Genomic DNA, 18,506 nt, shown 5'->3' with positions numbered 1-18,506 from the left:
ATTATTTAAAGATTTTTTTATTATTTTCAATATTTTTATATTTTTAAAAATAAAATATATTTATTATATTATAATTATATCATGCTGATGTTACGGATCAACTAATCAGATCAATCGATTGATTCGATTGACTCCCGATTTTTTTTACAACCCGATCCGATGTCCGATCCGATTTTGCAAATATTGCTTCTCCTTGGCTGGGTTGGTAGGTGCGCACCTTTGGCGTGAAAGAATGATCCACTTTTGGATCACCCACCACACAGATCTCAAAACACACTCCGTCATTCATCCGCCCGTCGACACCACACCGACCATGGGCAGATAGTCTAGAAATCACGTCATCCTTCCAACAACCAAAAGATTCGCCGGCGGTGGCACCTCATCCCTCTTCCTTTGGATCTGTCCATCGTCTCGCTGACCAGGTTCCGGGTCATGTGCGCGGAGAATCCAGGACCCACGTGGGCGGCCGGAGGCCTTCGAGGAATAAAGCAACGTACGTAATCATTTCTACTTATTTATGTGCTGCCAAGAGAATCACCAGCCAGTGTGTGAAAGCTCGCGGTTTTACTCGGTCTTCTATCTGTTCGATGAAAATATGGTCTGTGGTCCCAAATGAGCACAGGTTCCATTGCATGTAGCCGCTCGCTTTCTTAGTGGAAAGAAGGGAAGATATGGTCCGTGGTCCCAAATGCAACACCTCATCAACTTTCCTTCGCATGCGGCGAATGAGGGTGGCATCCATCTTGAAGAGAAAAAAAAAAGGTCATATATGGAGAGACCATCCTTAATGCTTTGTCTTGGAGAACTAAATGGAGAATTCTGTGTAGACAGTTATATAAATCATTAATCAAAGGTAGCAGTTTAGTTTACAGGCAAAGTTTCATGGTAGCTGTATTGGAGTCACAGAGGTTTTATATGGAATTGAGGATATGATACTGATAATATTGTCATTAAAAGTACATATTCTTCTTGCATAGCCCTGGGACCTAATAAGCTTTCTACCTTTTTGCACATGGATTCTCAATTGCATGCATGTGCTAAAAGCATCAACCTACAAAATAGGATAATTAGCCGTTCAGAAAGTTTGCCTCAATAAATTGGAAAGCAAATCAAGTTAGGAACGTTAGTGGCTTGATGATTCTATTGACAGAACACCCACAGTTGGAGATTAGCTTAACAAATCAACTTATCCTGACTGAGTTCGGTTGGTCAGTCCGCACTTCAAAAAAAAAAAAAAAAAAGGAAGTCTCATAAGGCATACCACTCCAGAAAACGGAGCTACTATTGCGGCCAGACTAACTGGCAGGCATCACATCAATGTCGCCTGTATATAGTGAACCATTTTACCCATACAAGCATGATGCTACCACTCTTGATCATAGACCACTGTACACAGCCATAAAAGAGTAAATACGAGTGATATCATGAGCGCATCAGCAGGCACTTGCTCATAACTTTAAATTCATTTTTGTCCATGAAGAATTAATTAGTCTTTTGTCCATCCTTCTGGGGAGAGCATGCCAGTAAATTCTCATCGTATTTTTTGTTGTTAATAATCTATTTTATTGTAGCGATGAGTTGGATTAGGTTTCATAAATCCATTCGAATTTTAGATGGTTAGATAATAATAAATATTTTTTTTTAACTGAAAAAGAAGTAAGATACCTTTCTCTTATTTTATTAAGATCAAAGACCGCTATGTATCATACCGTAGTAACTGAGATCATCCGTGCAACTCGTACTCTCCAAGAATAATGATGTCTTTATCATTGTACATATTCATTTATAACCTAATTTCAGGGGGAAGACTCTTTACTTCCTTCAAACTTCTGAAAAAAAAAAACAAAAGAAACAGAGAGAGAAATGAGTCATCGGCCCTCAAATTTGAACACACATGCCCAAGAAAAAAACACAAGAAATGATGTCATCATACCATCAAATGGTACTCGAAAGTCGAAACCTAGCCCCACATGGGATGTCCGAATTTCCATTTGCAAAAAAAAAAAAAAAGAAGAAGAAAATTGTGAAACTATTGAGTTCATGAGCTTTTGTGAAGTAGGTCGGTGTATTAGGCGTGATGCATCTCCGAAGTCCAGAAGCATTATCGTCCGTTCTTTTTTTTTTTTTTTTGGCGGATTATCTCTGTTTCTTTGAAATTTAAACCGTTGACGTAAAGAAATTTCCCGGAAGTGTCTGGGGGTGGAAACTATTGTTTTTCTTCAGTCATAAAAGCATTGGTCAGAGAAACCATCACATTGTTCACACGTCTAACTATGATCCTATATTTAGCCAGCATCAACGAAATATAATTCAAGAAGTTTAGATCAGTCTACTGTGTACATAAATTTGTGATGAAGTTGATCTATGGCTGATGAAGGGGGATCAGATACTCCCTAAAACAATGAACATCTCTACTAAATTAAAGGACCGGGCCACCAAGACCATTAATAAAAAGAAAAGATAAAGAAAAGCTAAATACTTCTTTTGCTTTCTCGAAACTGGAGCTTAAATAAATGGACCACGTTGCTCTTCTGCGTATTTGTAACAGTAAGCAGTACTCACTCTTGTCTCATGATCATAATAATTAAGCTAATCTCTACTTGCTAAACTAGGCTATTATGATTAATTATTTCTGAAAAGAATTAGCCTATCATGATTATATTATCATTTGTTGGAGAACCTTTCCAAATGTATTAGAAACCTTTATTAACGGTTAAAATCAATGTCTACTATCAAATAAACGGGTAAGTGGGGGTTAAAATCAATGAAGTAAGCATGCATGACTTTTAAAACTCAGAAAGAAAAAAAAAAAAAAAAAAAACCATTTTTGCGTGTACAGTCTTCACAGCAAGTTAAAATCAATGAAGTAACCATGCATGACTTTTAAAACTTAGAAAGAAAAAAAAAAAAAATCCAATTTTGTGCGTACGAGTCTTCACAGCAAGCCTATAGTCTTCACGGTGCGCGAATAAATGCTTATAAATAAAGACAGCTTGGGCCAGGGGGACCTGTGCCCGGAACAAGCCCCCTAACCTAAGCCTTCGCTATTCCTCCTGCTAATTAAGGCCATGGCTTCTTCTCTAATTCTCGTCCTAGTCTCTTCCCTTGCCTTCTTCTCCACCATTTCAGAGGCCCAGACCTATCCTCCCATAGTGGATGGCCTTTCCTTCAACTTCTACGAGTGCATCTGCCCCCACGCCGAGTTCATTATCCGAAACTTCCTCTCGACGGCCTTTAAGAGCAACATCAGCCTCGCCGCCGGCCTCCTCCGCATCCACTTCCATGACTGCTTCGTTCAGGTAATCTACCATAACTCTGCAACCCTTACAAAGCCTACTAAATTTTCTTTTGCGAAGATGAACAGGAAAACTGTATCATCTACTAGTAAAGTGCTCTAGGGTGACCCCGAACCGGGTTCATGTCTCTTTTTAGTTTGTATCTAGCGGTGGGGATGATGTGAGTTGTGGTGATGCAGGGGTGCGATGGATCGGTTTTGCTGGACGGGACGGCGAGTGATCCGAGCGAGAAGGACCAGCTGCCCAACCTGACGCTCCAGCCGGCGGCCTTCAAAGCCATCAACGACATCAAGGCTCTTCTGGACCAGGCTTGTGGACAGGTCGTCTCCTGTGCCGATATTGCTGCCTTAGCCGCCCGTGACTCAGTCTACTTGGTACGATCTCTCTCTCTCTCTCTCTCTCTCGTCTATTATTGTAACGGTTTGGGGATCCCTTTCTTACGTGACCCATGCATACTGGTGGAGTTTAAGGCCTTTTGTGCAGGGAATACAGTGATTCACCAATCTCAGTTACGATCATTACACATCGTGGGATTTATGAGCTACATGCCATGGATTCCACATGATGCCTTATCTGAAGTTGTCTGTGTAGCGATCATAAAGTGTTTCACACAGTGATGCCATAAATCCCATAGGCCATGCTGCTTTAGTTTATTCAATAGTGGCGGCGGTTAGTAGCTTGTTGGTTGGCACCAGCTGCTTTAAATGAAACGTTTTAGATTTAAAATTAAATGGTGACATATAGTGACCATATTCTTAAATTAAAAGTTTTTTTTTTTTTTGGTTTGGGGGGGGGGGTGGTAAAGAATTAAAACTTTGTATAATGAAAATAAAGTATATTATGACAGCAATAGTTAGATCCAAAGATTGGTACCCATCTTCTAAAGACCAGCCTCTAGGAGAGGTTTAGATGAAAAGCCGATAGTGATATTTTGTTATTTAATTCGCAAAACGCAAAAACAGAGAAATAAGCCCAAGTTTTCTTTCTTTTTCTTTTTGGAAAAGGTTAGGAGGAAGTAAGGTACTTCCTCCAATTTTTATTGAAAGAAAATATTTACAAGGAGATATATAAAAGGTGGCAAGTAGGGGAGAGGAATTGCAAGATAATGACGTACGGCAGATTTGTCAACTTGTCATGGCTATCCAAAGACTTTCTAGAACATAGGTTCCTCCAGAATATGAAAAAATGGAGAGTTTTTCTTTGAAGAACCGAGGTAGGGGATAAATATTGTTGAAACAACATTCTAAAGCTTCTCCCACGCTAGATTTGCCAAAAATAAAGTCATAAGACGAAGTTGGTCCCAACCCCTCTCCAAATCTATATGGATTTTCTTTAACCTCCACGGAGTCGAAAGAGCATGCAAATTTGGTGGCCCTCCACGTAACCATGACATGTTTTCAAGGATGTCCAAAATACAGACGCATTGAGGGACATTTGCAACACTGCTTGGCATTATGCAATATGTGCCATATATAGATCCCCCATGTCGTGTAACTTAATTCTACTTTGCATGCGGACAAAATATCAAGCTTAAAAAAAGGAAAAAAAAAAAAAAGAACAGCTTACACCCTATAGGTAATAGATTGCAAATTTTTTATTGAAAATTCGAAATCTTGGATAATATTTTGTTCTATGTGTAGTGACATTATCACTCAGTATTTTGCTGGCATTACTAATTACTTCTTATCTGTTATAACTTATTATAATGACTAATAATCATTTTAGGTCTTTGAGAGAAATCTAAGGCCATAACTATTTCCATTAACCAAATAATGGATATTATATATCTCCACTGTCATAATAAATAGCAAGGATTTTTGCTTATTAAAAAAAAGAAGCAAGGACTTTGGTTTTCTTTAACTCTTGTAGAGAGGCAAAACAGGGCATCCAATTGCAAACCCATTATAACGATGTATGATCATGGCTACTAGAATGCATGTTTCCCATGGGAAACGCATGAGAATCGCCGCTGTGACTGGAAGAAAACCAAAGGAGTTCGTGTTAAAAGGCATAAAAAACTAGGGAAAGCCTTTTGTATGCTGTAACTGCAGCCAGTAGCTTTATTTTCCCCTCGTAACTTTAGTATATTTGGTAGAGATTTCCCCCTTGTAACTTGTCAATCAACACAACATCTTACAAGCATCCCAAATTCTCCCTATAAACCGGCTCGTTTCTAGTTTTTCTTAGATGGAAATTAAGGAAGCTAGGGAGCTGCGAGCTCAATTAGCCACCCAATTTATTAAAGTCTTAGAGAAATACTTTATGCACCGCATGCAGTGCAACAAAATTGACATAAATACACTGCACCATCTCATTGGACCATATAGCCCTACTTTTCAACGCTCATTAAATTTTCAATAACGAAAATACCCTCCCTTTATAACTTCCTATTTTCAAAAAATCATAATATATTTTTAGGATGTCATAACAGGTTATGGGATGTCATAACAGATCATGGAATATTATAATTTTTTCAAAATAAAAGATATTTTCATCATTCAAAATTTCAAATCGAAAAGCGGAACTGATGCATTTAATTCACGTTAGAAAGTGTGGCTACGTGGTCCAATAAAAATGAATAATGTACTTTTATTGCACCATATGTAATGTACAAAAGATTACTCAAAGTCTTATTTCTGATTGGAAGCACCTTTCAGCCATCTCTAATGGGCCCTCGGAATCGAACTTTTCTAAAAGGTGGCCGAGCATAAGCATGGTAAACTGTCAACCTCTAACTTGGGTTCATCTCCCCTTAAGAAAATTATCTTGATGAAGATAATAAGAATCAAGAATCAGGAACTTGTTAGATATATTGTCCACTTCGGGAGTGGTCTGAATTTTTTTGTTCCACCTTACTGAGTCTTTTTCTGACTTCTATTAGATTGAAAGTGGCATACAATATTGGACCATCATTATTCTTGTAGGATTGGATTAGCTCAAATGCTGGATCGGTCTCCGCTCTACATGCATAAAATATTATCTATTTTGGCTTTAATCGTCTCGAATTTTAGTGGACCCAATGAGATTTTCGGAGGGTTAGTTTCGATTGGCTTTGATGGGTCTTGATTATCTTAAGCTTCATAATTTTATTTTTTAAAAAATACTTCATGAGGAAGAGAATATCTAATTCCATATAAATCATATTCCATCTTAATTTACAAATATTGTGGAGCTAAAACTACACTTCTCTCACAATATTTTTTTTTTAAAATATTTGTTTTATTTTCTTATGATGATAATTGAAGCACCATTGTTATAGTGATCAGCATATCTTGTCGGCTATTTGTGGATGACTTTATCCTCGCGTGTCGAACCCATGGGACCCTCAACTTTGAACTCACGATGAGAGACGTAAGATTATAATCATACCAGAAACTTTTGAAGATTAGAGATTATAATTCATCAACCATTTTAACCTACTGATGGAATAAATAGAGATGAACAATGGATCAGACCGTCCATTATATGATTCGTCGACATAAAATAGACTGTACTAGATATGATCTATTTGCTATAGTAACAGACTGTGTTAGACACAGCCCCTTAAAAAGGACCAAACTGGGTGAGGGATTACGGCCCACAATCTAGACCCAGCACGGCCCATTAGGGCTTGACTGGCATAGCCTGTGGACCATGTACGACACAGTTCGGCCCATGGTCCAGGCACGACCCAACACGGTTCAGGCCCGATCCAAGCCCAATACAGCCCATGTGCTAGTCTGTTCTTTTTTTTGAATTTAAAAGATATATTTTTTTTATAAATTAAAAAAAATTAAGAAATAAAATTAAATATAGACGTAAATTTTTTTTTGTAAAAATAAAAGACCACCTTATAATGGTGGGGGATTTGACGTAGATCCCTATCAGTTTATTAATAATAATTAAAATAGTATAAGGGAGAGAGGGGGGTTAGGTCTGATCTCCGAATATAATGAGAAAAAAAGAAAAAATTAAAATAACTTACCTCAATAATTAAAAGATAAAAATAAAAAAATTATAAATATTCAGTATTAATAAATAAAAATCTTACTAATCGTCGATTCGTGATACATCGTCGATAGTGTTTGTGTCGTTGTCGTTGTCGTTATCAAATATTATATTATATTCATCTTTATCTCAAAGTCTTGTCTCGGTATTCAACTAATCTTTGAAGTAGAGCATATCTCAATTATTTCGTTGGTTATCCTACTCCTCATTTCGTCCAGAAATTGTTAGGAGGATAAAATAGTAAAAAATTAAAAAATAGCCGTTGGGTCAACTCAAAAAATAAATTTAAAAAAAATTTCATAACGGTATTAAACGAACCATGCATAGCACGATGTATTTTGGACTATTTTTTTCAAAAAAAATAAAAAAAAGCCGTCCACAACATCCGCAAGGCTGACGGGCTACTGGGCCGTATCTAGCGCGGCCCGTCGGATCTCGAACCCGGGGCCGTGCCAGGGCTCAGATCCATACAATAATAGGCCATGCCAGATATGGTCCAGTGTCCATATCCATACAATAACCGGAGGCAAAGGGCCGGATTCATCTTTCGCACCAAAGAAGGATTCACCCTTCTTTGAGCGAATCCGCCGTTGGATCATCGGCTGGTCGCTTCTCGTTTCGTGTGGAGCGCCTTGAGAGCTGTGCGGTAGGTGTTCCAACGGTGGATTCGCGCGAAGGATGCAACCCCATCCGGAGGAAAAAGCAAATGACTCAACGATGCCGACGCTCGCGCCTTCTCCTGAATTATAATTTGTTTCGTTTGGACAAGCACGTGCCCTCTATACACGTTGTCAAACGGACACATGTTTTTCAGTCGGTCAAAGGTTTTTTTTTTTTTTTTTTTTGAGTAAAGTCGGTCAAAGTTGTTGCATGGATAATTGCTACAGAATAACTAGCAAGTTGATGAGCCTTACCCTCAGAAGACCTTGTATAGAGACTGATCAAATGCTTCCCTCTTCTAACAAATTTCCCCCCTTTTTTTTTTCTTTTCTTTTTTTAATTTTTACAGTCCGGCGGCCCCAACTACAAGGTGCCTCTAGGCCGGCGCGATAGCCTCACCTTCGCCTCTCGGAACGCGACCCTCGCCGGCCTCCCAGCCCCCACCTCCAACGTCACCACACTCCTCGAGGTTTTCAACAAGATTAACCTCGACACCACCGACCTCGTCACGCTCTCCGGCGGCCACACCATCGGCCGTGCGCATTGCTCCTCCTTCAACAACCGCCTCTTCCCCTCCCAGGACCCCACCATGAACAAGAGCTTCGCCAAGAACCTCTACCTCACCTGCCCCACCAACACCACCGTCAACACCACCGTCAACGACATCCGATCCCCCAACGCCTTCGACAACAAGTACTACGTCGACCTCATGAACCGCGAGGGGCTCTTCACGTCGGACCAGGACATGTACACCGACTCGAGGACCAAGCCTACTGTCACCAGCTTTGCCATCAACCAGTCTCTCTTCTTTGAGAACTTCGTGTACTCCATCGTCAAGATGGGGCAGGTGAGCGTGCTGACCGGGGACCAGGGGGAGATCAGGGCCAACTGCTCGGCTCCCAACCCAACTACCAAGTTCTTGTGGTCTGTGGTGGATGGCGAAGAACGTGAGAAGCTGGCGTACTAGATGAGATTCTTGGACATGTTGCAAGGTTTGTGCCTGTGTTTTGAGCATGTATCTGTTCAACAATAAATCGCCGTGGTAGCGAAAAGAATGATGCGCAATGCCTGTGCTTGTTTGTTTAGTTTGAGAAATTTGAGTTTCACGTCCTATGTCCTACCTACTTGTATATATAACTTCAGCTTCCCTACCTAACTAGATCTCGACGTATGCAATGCTTGCATTTGGAATAAGTTGTTAAAAAGGAGTCTATTATATATAATGACCTCAAATGTCATCGAGAAACAGAGAGTCAATCCCGGTTCGTTGAATCAAACTGAAGACACTGTCCAGCACATTGCGGGACAGGGAAAGTGAACCTCTAAAAAGTCCAACCAGAATAAGAAGTTAAACCAAAAAAAAAAGGGTATGAACTATATGAAGTCAAACAAACATAAAAAACACAAAGTCGAATGCATAGTTTTATGTATGATGATGCATTGCACTCAAGCACCAAGTTGATTTTCTGCCTCACATTTTTAGTAAGTAAATGTTGTTTTCGTCTTAAATCAAAATCTTTGCATCTTAGATGAAAGCTTAAGGGGTATTTGATTCCCAGCCTGGATCAGAATTATAATTAAAGTGGATTAGAATAAAAATTAAAATGATCATATATATCTTTCAAAGTATTTGGTTTGTGGTCGGAATTGGAATTGGAATTGAAATAGAAATTTGAATTCTTGAAAAAATGAGGATTGGATTTAATTAGGAGACTGAGTCATTCATATTTCGCCCTGAAATCAATTCGAAACGAGACTCCCCCAAGCAAATAGTTGGTAATGAAGTTATCTATTTCATTTCTATTTCAGGCCCCAACTCCCTCCGATCAAATGAGAAATTATTGGTTAGAACAGTTCTATCATATGTATTCTCGATCATCCCATAAAAAGTTCGTACATTATTTATTGTAAGATGCACTATTATCTTAGTTTGATTGAAAGTAAAACCTTTCTCCTCCATCAAATCATTGAAATGGGAGAAAAAAAGCTTACCGAGTTGTCCATTTCTTGTGATGTGGCATATCTTTATTGGTTAATCAGGAGCTTACTATTGCATATTATAGGAGAATAAACATACATATAAATATATGCCAATGTGTGTGATAATGATGTGTCAAAAGCCATACTTCACTCTAGCTCCATGAAACATTATATCCTCTTCAACCTTAGATTCATCTAACATTCCTATTTATATACCAAACCCTTCACAAGAACACAAGGATAAATGCTGCCTTCATACCACTATTTTTCAAATAATATTAAACACTGAGAACTTGCTCCAATCTTCAACAACCCAAAGAAAATTTAAAATATATAACCTCATCTCTTGGAAGAGAAGCCCCCGAAGTTGACATGGCCGAATTGCCTTTTTCATCCCACAATATCTTGATAATTAATTTGGCAAGGTGGAAGGGATCTGTTTTGCAAGAAATTATTGGTTGGAACAATCCTACTACATATATTTTGTGCCGTCCATCACCATATTATTTTAAAAAATTAAATATTTTAATAAAAATTGGATTGAAAATATCTAATCATGATTAGCTATATATTTTATTTTTATTTTTTTAATAAAGCTGGAAGTTTTGGAATTTTTTTTAATAAAAATGAAAGGTTGGAAGCCATCTAGCTTTCATTAATGATAGAGAATATAGGCAGTGTAAAAGAAAAAAAGTTAGGTTGCATTTGGTGCATTACCAGACAATATTAGAAGATAATGTAAACTATCTTCAAAACAAATTATCATCATTAAATTATTAATAATATTAATTACTGTGTCTAGTAAATATAGATAATATTGCAGTAACATTATTGAAAATCTTGATTGATATATTTAATATGACAATCAGATTATAGATAATATGAAATCAAAATTTTTAAAATACTGTTAGTAATTTTGTCCTAATGCTCTTCTTTTTCCCCGACCCTCCAGTCCTCTATCATCGGTGACCTTGTCCTCTTCTCCTACATCGATCTCCACCCTATCCTCATCCACAGCGGCGGCCCAAAGATTAACTCGTGGCTCCTTTACCTTGGCCACCAACCCCAATTCCACAATGGCCTCCGAATCAAAGACGGCTTCACCATAGAGGTGGTCAAAATGGTCCTCATCAGCAAGGTAAACAAGTCATCGTCTCTCTCATCAACCTCGCCAGTGCCACCACCATAGGCCTCTGTGGCAAAGACGTCCGACTCTTCACTCACAACAACAGAACAGGATATTAGTGATGAAAAAATTCATCGCTAATAATAGATTTTCATCGCTAATAGTTATTAGCGATGAAATTATCGTCGCTAATATTTGATCGCAAATAATGACATCATTGATAATTTTTAACGATAAAAAAAAATTCCTTTGTCAATGATCTATATTATCGATGAAAAATTTTTATCGTTAAAAAAATTATTTTTTTGAAAACTATTTACGATAAAAAATTTTAGTTATAAAAAAGATAATTTATGATAAACAATTACGTCACTAATAAAAAACAATTATTTATAATGAATATTATTCATCGTTATTAATTTAATTAAAAAATTTTATAAAAATTAAATTTAAAAAATATTAGCAATGTAAATTTTTCATCACAAATATGACAATTTCTGATGTAAATTTTCATCGCTAATAAATTATCAAATATTTATGATAAAAATATTTTCATCACTATTAATTTAATTAAAATTTTTTATAAAAATTAAATTTAAAAAAATATTAGTGACATAAATTTTTCATCATAAATAAGATAATTTTTTATGTAAATTTTTATTGCTAATAATTATTTAAGATAAAAATATTTTTATCACTATTAATTGAATTAAAAATTTTTATGAAAATTAAATTTAAAAAAACATTAGCGACGTACATTTTACGTCACAAATATAGCAATTTTCAATGTAAATTTTTGTCGGTAATAAATTTATAATTATTTATGATGAAAATTTTTTATTACTATTAATTTAATATAAAATTTTGATATTTTTAAATTTATTAAAAAATTTATTTATGTCTAATTTTTCATTCCTAATATGTTTTTTACTAATCAATATTTCATCAGAAATAATTCTGTCTCTAATAATTTGCACATATATTTTTAAAAAAATAATTTATAAATATATATATTTAATTTATATTTATAATATTCTTTATAAATTAAAAAATAAAAATAAAAATAAAAAATTTATATAAATAAATTATAAATAAATTTTATCATTTTATTATATTAAATTAAAATTATAAGAGATCTAAAATAAAAATAAAAAGCTATACAAATAGGCCATCAAGTGCCGGCATCTGCAAAAGGAGAACGGACTGGGGAAGGAGAGTGCTCGGATGAGCTCAGATCGGTCTGCTGCCGCCTCATCAGCTGCATCATCTGCTCCATCTACGCTATTCGCTCCATCATTTGAATCTGAAGCCACCAGTACTCGTCGACGCATGTAGTCAACTCATCAGCTCACTGCTTAGCCTGTCTCTACATCTCCACCAGTCGAGCATTGCAAGCAATATGGATGTCAGCCCTGGACGAGCGTGAGAATGAGAGAACAGTGATCCCATGTTCTAGACTCCTAACATAATAGGATCTCGTACCAAGCACCTGATCGTAGATATCATCATCTGTGGGTGCAGTCGAGCCCTCAGGAGTAGGCTGGGATCTGATGTCTATCATACAGTTCTGAAAATTAAAGTTATAGCTATTTTAATTTCATACTGAAAATCAAACTGCAAATAAAAAAATAATTGAAAAAACTTACAAAAAGCTCCTGACTCCCTATCATCTACTCCCCTGACCGTCGTTGCTGGATCCGCTGATAGATATCGATCCTATCAAGAAGCTCGCCACTCTTTGTATCTCTCTGCAATTTGAGAATAATTAATTAAATTTTTTTTAAATAGTTAGAGAGTTAAAATATACTAATTAGAAATTACTTACTATCTGCTCCATGTGATGAGTGAACGACCTCGAACCCACACAATGCGATGCGATCTATCTCGTCCGATTTGCGATGTTCTGGGCACATCTTCTCTGTACAGTTAGCAGTCAAATTAGTAAGTAACAAACTGAATTTAAGAATAAATGATTCAATCATTAAACTCTAAAAAAAAGAAGTTTGGATGTGTAACCTGATATGTCGAATCCTCGTAATGTCGGCATATGAGAGTCCAATCATCCATAGTGATGCTGTCATAGGGCCGCTGCCGCGCTGCCTCCATCCCATGTTCCTGCATCATATGGGACCAATACTGATGAATGCGGTGGCGGTACTCTTTGAAATACAAAGATAAATGAGCATCCACAGTTCGCCGCACGGGATCCTCCTCAAAATCAATAATATAAAATATATCCTGTCAATAATAAATATTAGAAGAATATTATACTAATTAAATATTTATAATATAATTTATTTTATCTATAACTGGGTGTAAAAATTTTTTCTCTGAGTCGGTACAATATGACGCTAATCGAAAAACGTCACGGAGACATAGCTACGGCATATGATTCCCAATTCAGTCTGCGATGGCTCGCACCATCCCCTAATGGGCCTGGTGTAACTAGGTGGTATCTCAATACGGAGACACTGTCTCGGGTGCTCTATCTCCAATGCTCTAGAGCGAGGTTCTTCGATAGACCTTACCTTCGTCTCACTACTAATGGAGACTGGCCTGAAACAACAATAAATAAATCATTAGTATGATGGCTATCCAAATAAAAAAAATAAATTTTATTACATAAAAAGTATAATAATACCACTCGGATCTGCCTCACTCGGATCCACCTCACTGGGACCTATCAGTGCAGGATCCTCTAGCGATGGAGCTGGTGCAGTAGTGAAAATCGATGAAAGCGTCTCAGCCTCTGGGGTAGACTACGAATGCGAATGTCGTCGTCTGTCTTCTGATGTCATATCTATAATTCTTGACATATAAATGAATATAATATTGAACAATAATAATAAAAAATAAATTTTTTCATAAAAAATTTAGTAATTTTTTTTTAAAATAAAAATATTTTTTATATTTAATTATAATAAGCAAAAGCATACAAAACAGCACACAAAATAATTAAATTATAATAAGCAATAGCAATGTGCATTGTGCTAGTAGAATAAAAAAATTTATAAATTTCAACAGTAACACTAAAAAATTTATGCAATAAATATAAAATAAACTATAAGTAGTTGAACATGTAAAATAATATTAACGTAAAATAATAACACAAAACCTAATTCTGAGGGCCCGATGGTTTTTATTATTTTCTAAAATATTTTTATTCAAAAATAATAAATGATTTTTTTATTTTTTTTAAAATATTTTTTATCTAAAAATATTTTTTCTCTAAATATTTTTTCTCCTAAATGAGCTCCGAACTTGGCCACCCACGACCCTAGCTCCCACGGCGCCAGCGCCGTCACCCAACCTGCGCCACCTGGACTCGGCCCCCACGACCCCCGCTCCCGCGATGCTGCCGCCATCACCCACCTCTCGTGTGTGCCATATGGATTGGTTGTTCTCATAATCAAAGAGTGTGGAGACACTGGTATGGCATACAAGTAAGATGTAATGGTACATCTGCACTGAACGTGACCGACTTCGGAGCTATTTCTGCTGTCAAGATTTGCTCCGATGGGATATAGGTATAAATATCCCTCCGACCTAAGACCGCCACGGTGACTTGCAAGCAACTCACTGCACTTAGGCACTGGACTACCTGAATTTCTAATTCAGTGATGGAAGGCTGCTGGGTGTTGTCAAGTACTTGACTTGTCGGTGCGTGTGTCAAGATGGGATTGACCACTCTAGTTTAGGAGCTGTGTACAGTCGTATTTTAATTTAGCAAAATCTTGGCCAGAGTAGTCCTAGTGAGGAGTCACAGGACTAATTGAGTTGAGCATGACTCGGATGATCTAATCAGGGTTGACAGTTTAACCCTGAGTCGTCCTAAACACAGGGGTCAAAAGGGATGAATTATACAGTAACCATATTCACGTAGGTTATGAATGTTGCGATTGCGACTATTCGACCTATCCGATCATCGGGTACTATCGCTAGATGGTCACTTCGATTAGTACAGGAATTGGTTCCTGTGCTACCGGCTTAGGTTTGAACCTGCGGGGTCACACACATTAGAGGTTCCTTTCTGATCTGATAGCTGATTATGAGTCTTATGTGTCTGGGACTCTATGATTGAGAATTAGGATTCTCTGATCATGAGTTTCACACATTTTGGGTATCGGGGTCAAAATTTTGAATTTCAAATTTTGAATTTGAAATTTGAACTCTTTGATCAAGGTTTCATATTGATGGACTTTGATACCCGAATGCCCATCGAATTTGGACTCAATAATTATAAGAGATTTTAATTAGTGATTTGATCGCTAATTAACTCAATTTGATTGAGTAATTATTTTTGGATCAAGTCCAATTGAATTGGATTCAGTTGGGTTTGACCCGATTAGGTTAAGAGTTGACCAAATCGTCGAGATGGTTTGGTCCCTGATTTGATCAGGAGTTGGACTTAGTCAATTTTTGATTTGATTAAGATTTTATTGAGCCTAATTAAGCCTAATTAAGTTGGGTTTAATTTAGTCTAATTGGGCTTAACCTATTTTGATTAGGTTGGTTCAATTAAGATCAAACCACCATTTGAATTTGAATCCCTGCATCACCTTAAATCTCTGCGCCCATTTGAATTCATGAGAAGAAACTTCTCATGAATTTTTTCTCACGCAAAGCCCTTCTCACGCCCACTTTTGTGCACCATATAGATGGATAAAGCTGATTAGTTAACCATTCAAATTCAAAACGTGTTTGAATTTGAATGGATAACTTATCTCTTTTGCCTTCAAGCTTATCCATTTTGTGCGCCACATAATTCACACGAGAAAGAGTTTCTCATGAAAATTTTCCATGCACAAAGAGTCCACACCCTCCTCTTCTCACGTCACAAGTGGATAGGGATGAGTTGGTTTTAGTTTGAATTCAAATTTGATTTGAATTTAAATGTGTAACCACTTGTCTTTATCCTCTCACGCGGATAAGACACATTTTGAACTGTTTTAAAAGAGATAGGGAGCTGGGGCGTGCGTAGAAAAATTCTGAGAAAGAAAGTGGGGCATAAGGAAGCCTTGTGCGTGAGGTGAAGGTCCAAAACCTTCGGAGAGAAAAAGAAAGAAAAGAAAGAAAAATTGGGCGCAGGGTTTTTGGTGTGTACCCTAGGGTTTCTACCTAGGGTTCGGGAAGTGAAATTGGTGTGCCACGAGTGTCGTGAGTCCATCAAATTTTAGAAAGAGATCCATCAGCCTCTCAACCAATCGTGCAGATGATCTGGAGTATTCGAAGAGTCGGTACACATCGATCGAAGGACTTCGATCAACATCAGCCATCAAAAGGGTGAAATCACGAACTAGCATTCGTGAGGAGCCGATCAGACGGGAGCTTCGTGTGGACGATCCACAGAGGCTAGATACTAGTGTGGCTGTGATGTGATGATCAGAGCCCTCCAACAGTGATCAGATTACGGTGATCGACTATCCGCAAAAGATGATGTGTTCTGAACACAGTACAGTAAAAAGTTTACTGTTTCAAATTTGAATTTTAAATTTAAATGCATGCTGTTGTATCATATTTAGATCCTAATATAGGATTAATTAGTATTAATTAATGAGATTAATTAATAATTCTGCTGTAAAATAATAATTTTGAAAAAGTTTTAAAATTACCATTTTGCCCCTGCACTGAATTTTTGCAGCAAAATGGTATCAGAGCATGGTTCTAGAATATGATATACATATGCATACGTAGATTAAAGTGTAATCTATAAGTTCAAATTTTAAATTTAAAATTTAAAATTTAAAATTTGAAATTTGTTTGAAATTTAAAATTCGAAATTTGAAATTTGAAATTCAAAATTCAAAATTTAAAAATTCAAAGATTGAAAATTTAAAATTTGAAATTTGGTTGAAATCTTAAATTTGAAATTTGAAATTCAAAATTTAAAATTTGAAATTCAAAATTTAAAATTCAAAGATTGGAAATTCGAAATTCGAAATTTGGTTGAAATCTCAAATTTAAAATTTAAAATTTAAAATTCAAAATTTAAATTTTGAAATTGGTATATTTAGATATACTTGATCCAAGTAGCAAGTAGTCTAATTGAATTGGTTACCATAGCCATCCGGTCATAGGAGAAAAGTAGAGTTTAAAGGCCCTCTCTTCCCATTCGATGGGGTCTCCTATGACGGTAGGGGTGTCGATGCAATTATATCCCATGCCGATGAAGCAGCGAAAGGACTTAATTATAAAATTTATCCTGAATGTGTTAGATTAGATCTAAAAAAAAATTCATGATTTATTTTGAGTTATTTTCTGTTATGAAATGAGCAATAGGATTGCTGTTTATGAATTGTGCTGACCCGTTTGTGAAATGAGTCAACATATTTGGTGAACAGAAAATAAAATCTTTCAAAATTTGAAAATTATTTTCAAAATGCCAAACCCTGACCCATCAGCCCAAGTACTTAATTAAAAGAATTAAATGTTGTCTAGTAGGTCTAGAATTGTGAATTATGACCTAAGACAATTGCATAAACTTGTGGATCAATGGGTTAGATGAATTAGGTCCATAATTGGGTTAGACCTAAGGTTAGCTTAAAAATGGACTAAATGGAGTAATTGGACAATTCTAATCAAAAGTTGAATTAGATTAGGTCAAGGATACTCTAGAATCAACTTCAATAGTTATAGTGTATGGGTCCATGTCTTTAACTAGACCAAGATGGACTTAATTCATGGCTACGCGGTGGAGCCCTATTTACTAAGTTGATCAAAATTAAAACTAATGAACCGGTTGGTGTCTAAGGTAAGTTCGGCAGTTTTGACCAGTGGTTCTTAAGCGGGAGCTACTCGCATTGATTCGATCATTGACGAGTTAATGACAAATCCCCACCACTGATCTCACTTACCTGGCCAATCTGATAAGTTAAATTTTGATTAGATCACTTGGTGATTAGAGCTCACCCATGTCATTAGGTAAATCAGTGTGACTGATTTAGGTGCTCCTAATACCAGCTTTAATTAAATCCTTTTTAATCTGACTTGGTGAAGTCAGTGGGAGGATTGAAATTGACTGGATGAATTCTTCTCTACTATCCTTTAATAAAATTCTCAAAAATTATTAGGTCCCTAAAATGATAAAGTTATAATGATAACTAAGTCAATGCCTCCCATTAAGTGAGTGATAATGAGTCCATTAGTTCAATGATCATTGGAGGCCCAAAGGCCTGGTGCTCATTGGCTAATGAAATTATCATTCATAATATGATAATTTGGTTGAGTCTTTCTGATGGTGGTTAGGTTGGTCGGCCAAAGTCGGGCCTGATCATTTATTGGTATGATTCACCAAATTAAGTCATGTTAATGGTTGGACCTAACCAGATCTTTTCAGTGGAGGCCAAAGCCTACTGATTAAGTTCTGGGGCAAAATTAATTATTAGAAGTTGTTTAAAAAAATAACTAATAAAGAACCTACCCATAAATGCACATGGGTTGACCAACCAAAGTTGGGC

General features: G+C 36.6%; 1 protein-coding gene across 1 annotated transcript; it reads left to right on the top strand.

Moving 5' to 3' along the window:
* The first annotated feature begins 2,997 nt into the window (after nucleotides 1–2,997).
* LOC105051975 (peroxidase 12) lies at nucleotides 2,998–9,099 on the top strand. The gene is made up of 3 exons (XM_010932643.4): nucleotides 2,998–3,299; nucleotides 3,476–3,670; nucleotides 8,293–9,099. The coding sequence occupies exons 1-3, from the start codon at nucleotides 3,069–3,071 to the stop codon at nucleotides 8,908–8,910; spliced, it is 1,044 nt and encodes a 347-aa protein (XP_010930945.2). The 5' UTR covers nucleotides 2,998–3,068; the 3' UTR covers nucleotides 8,911–9,099.
* The last annotated feature ends 9,407 nt before the right edge of the window (nucleotides 9,100–18,506 follow it).

Source organism: Elaeis guineensis, chromosome 9 (assembly GCF_000442705.2).
Source record: "Elaeis guineensis isolate ETL-2024a chromosome 9, EG11, whole genome shotgun sequence".
In the NCBI taxonomy this organism is placed as follows: domain Eukaryota; kingdom Viridiplantae; phylum Streptophyta; class Magnoliopsida; order Arecales; family Arecaceae; genus Elaeis; species Elaeis guineensis.
This window is presented reverse-complemented; position numbering and strand designations above follow the sequence as displayed.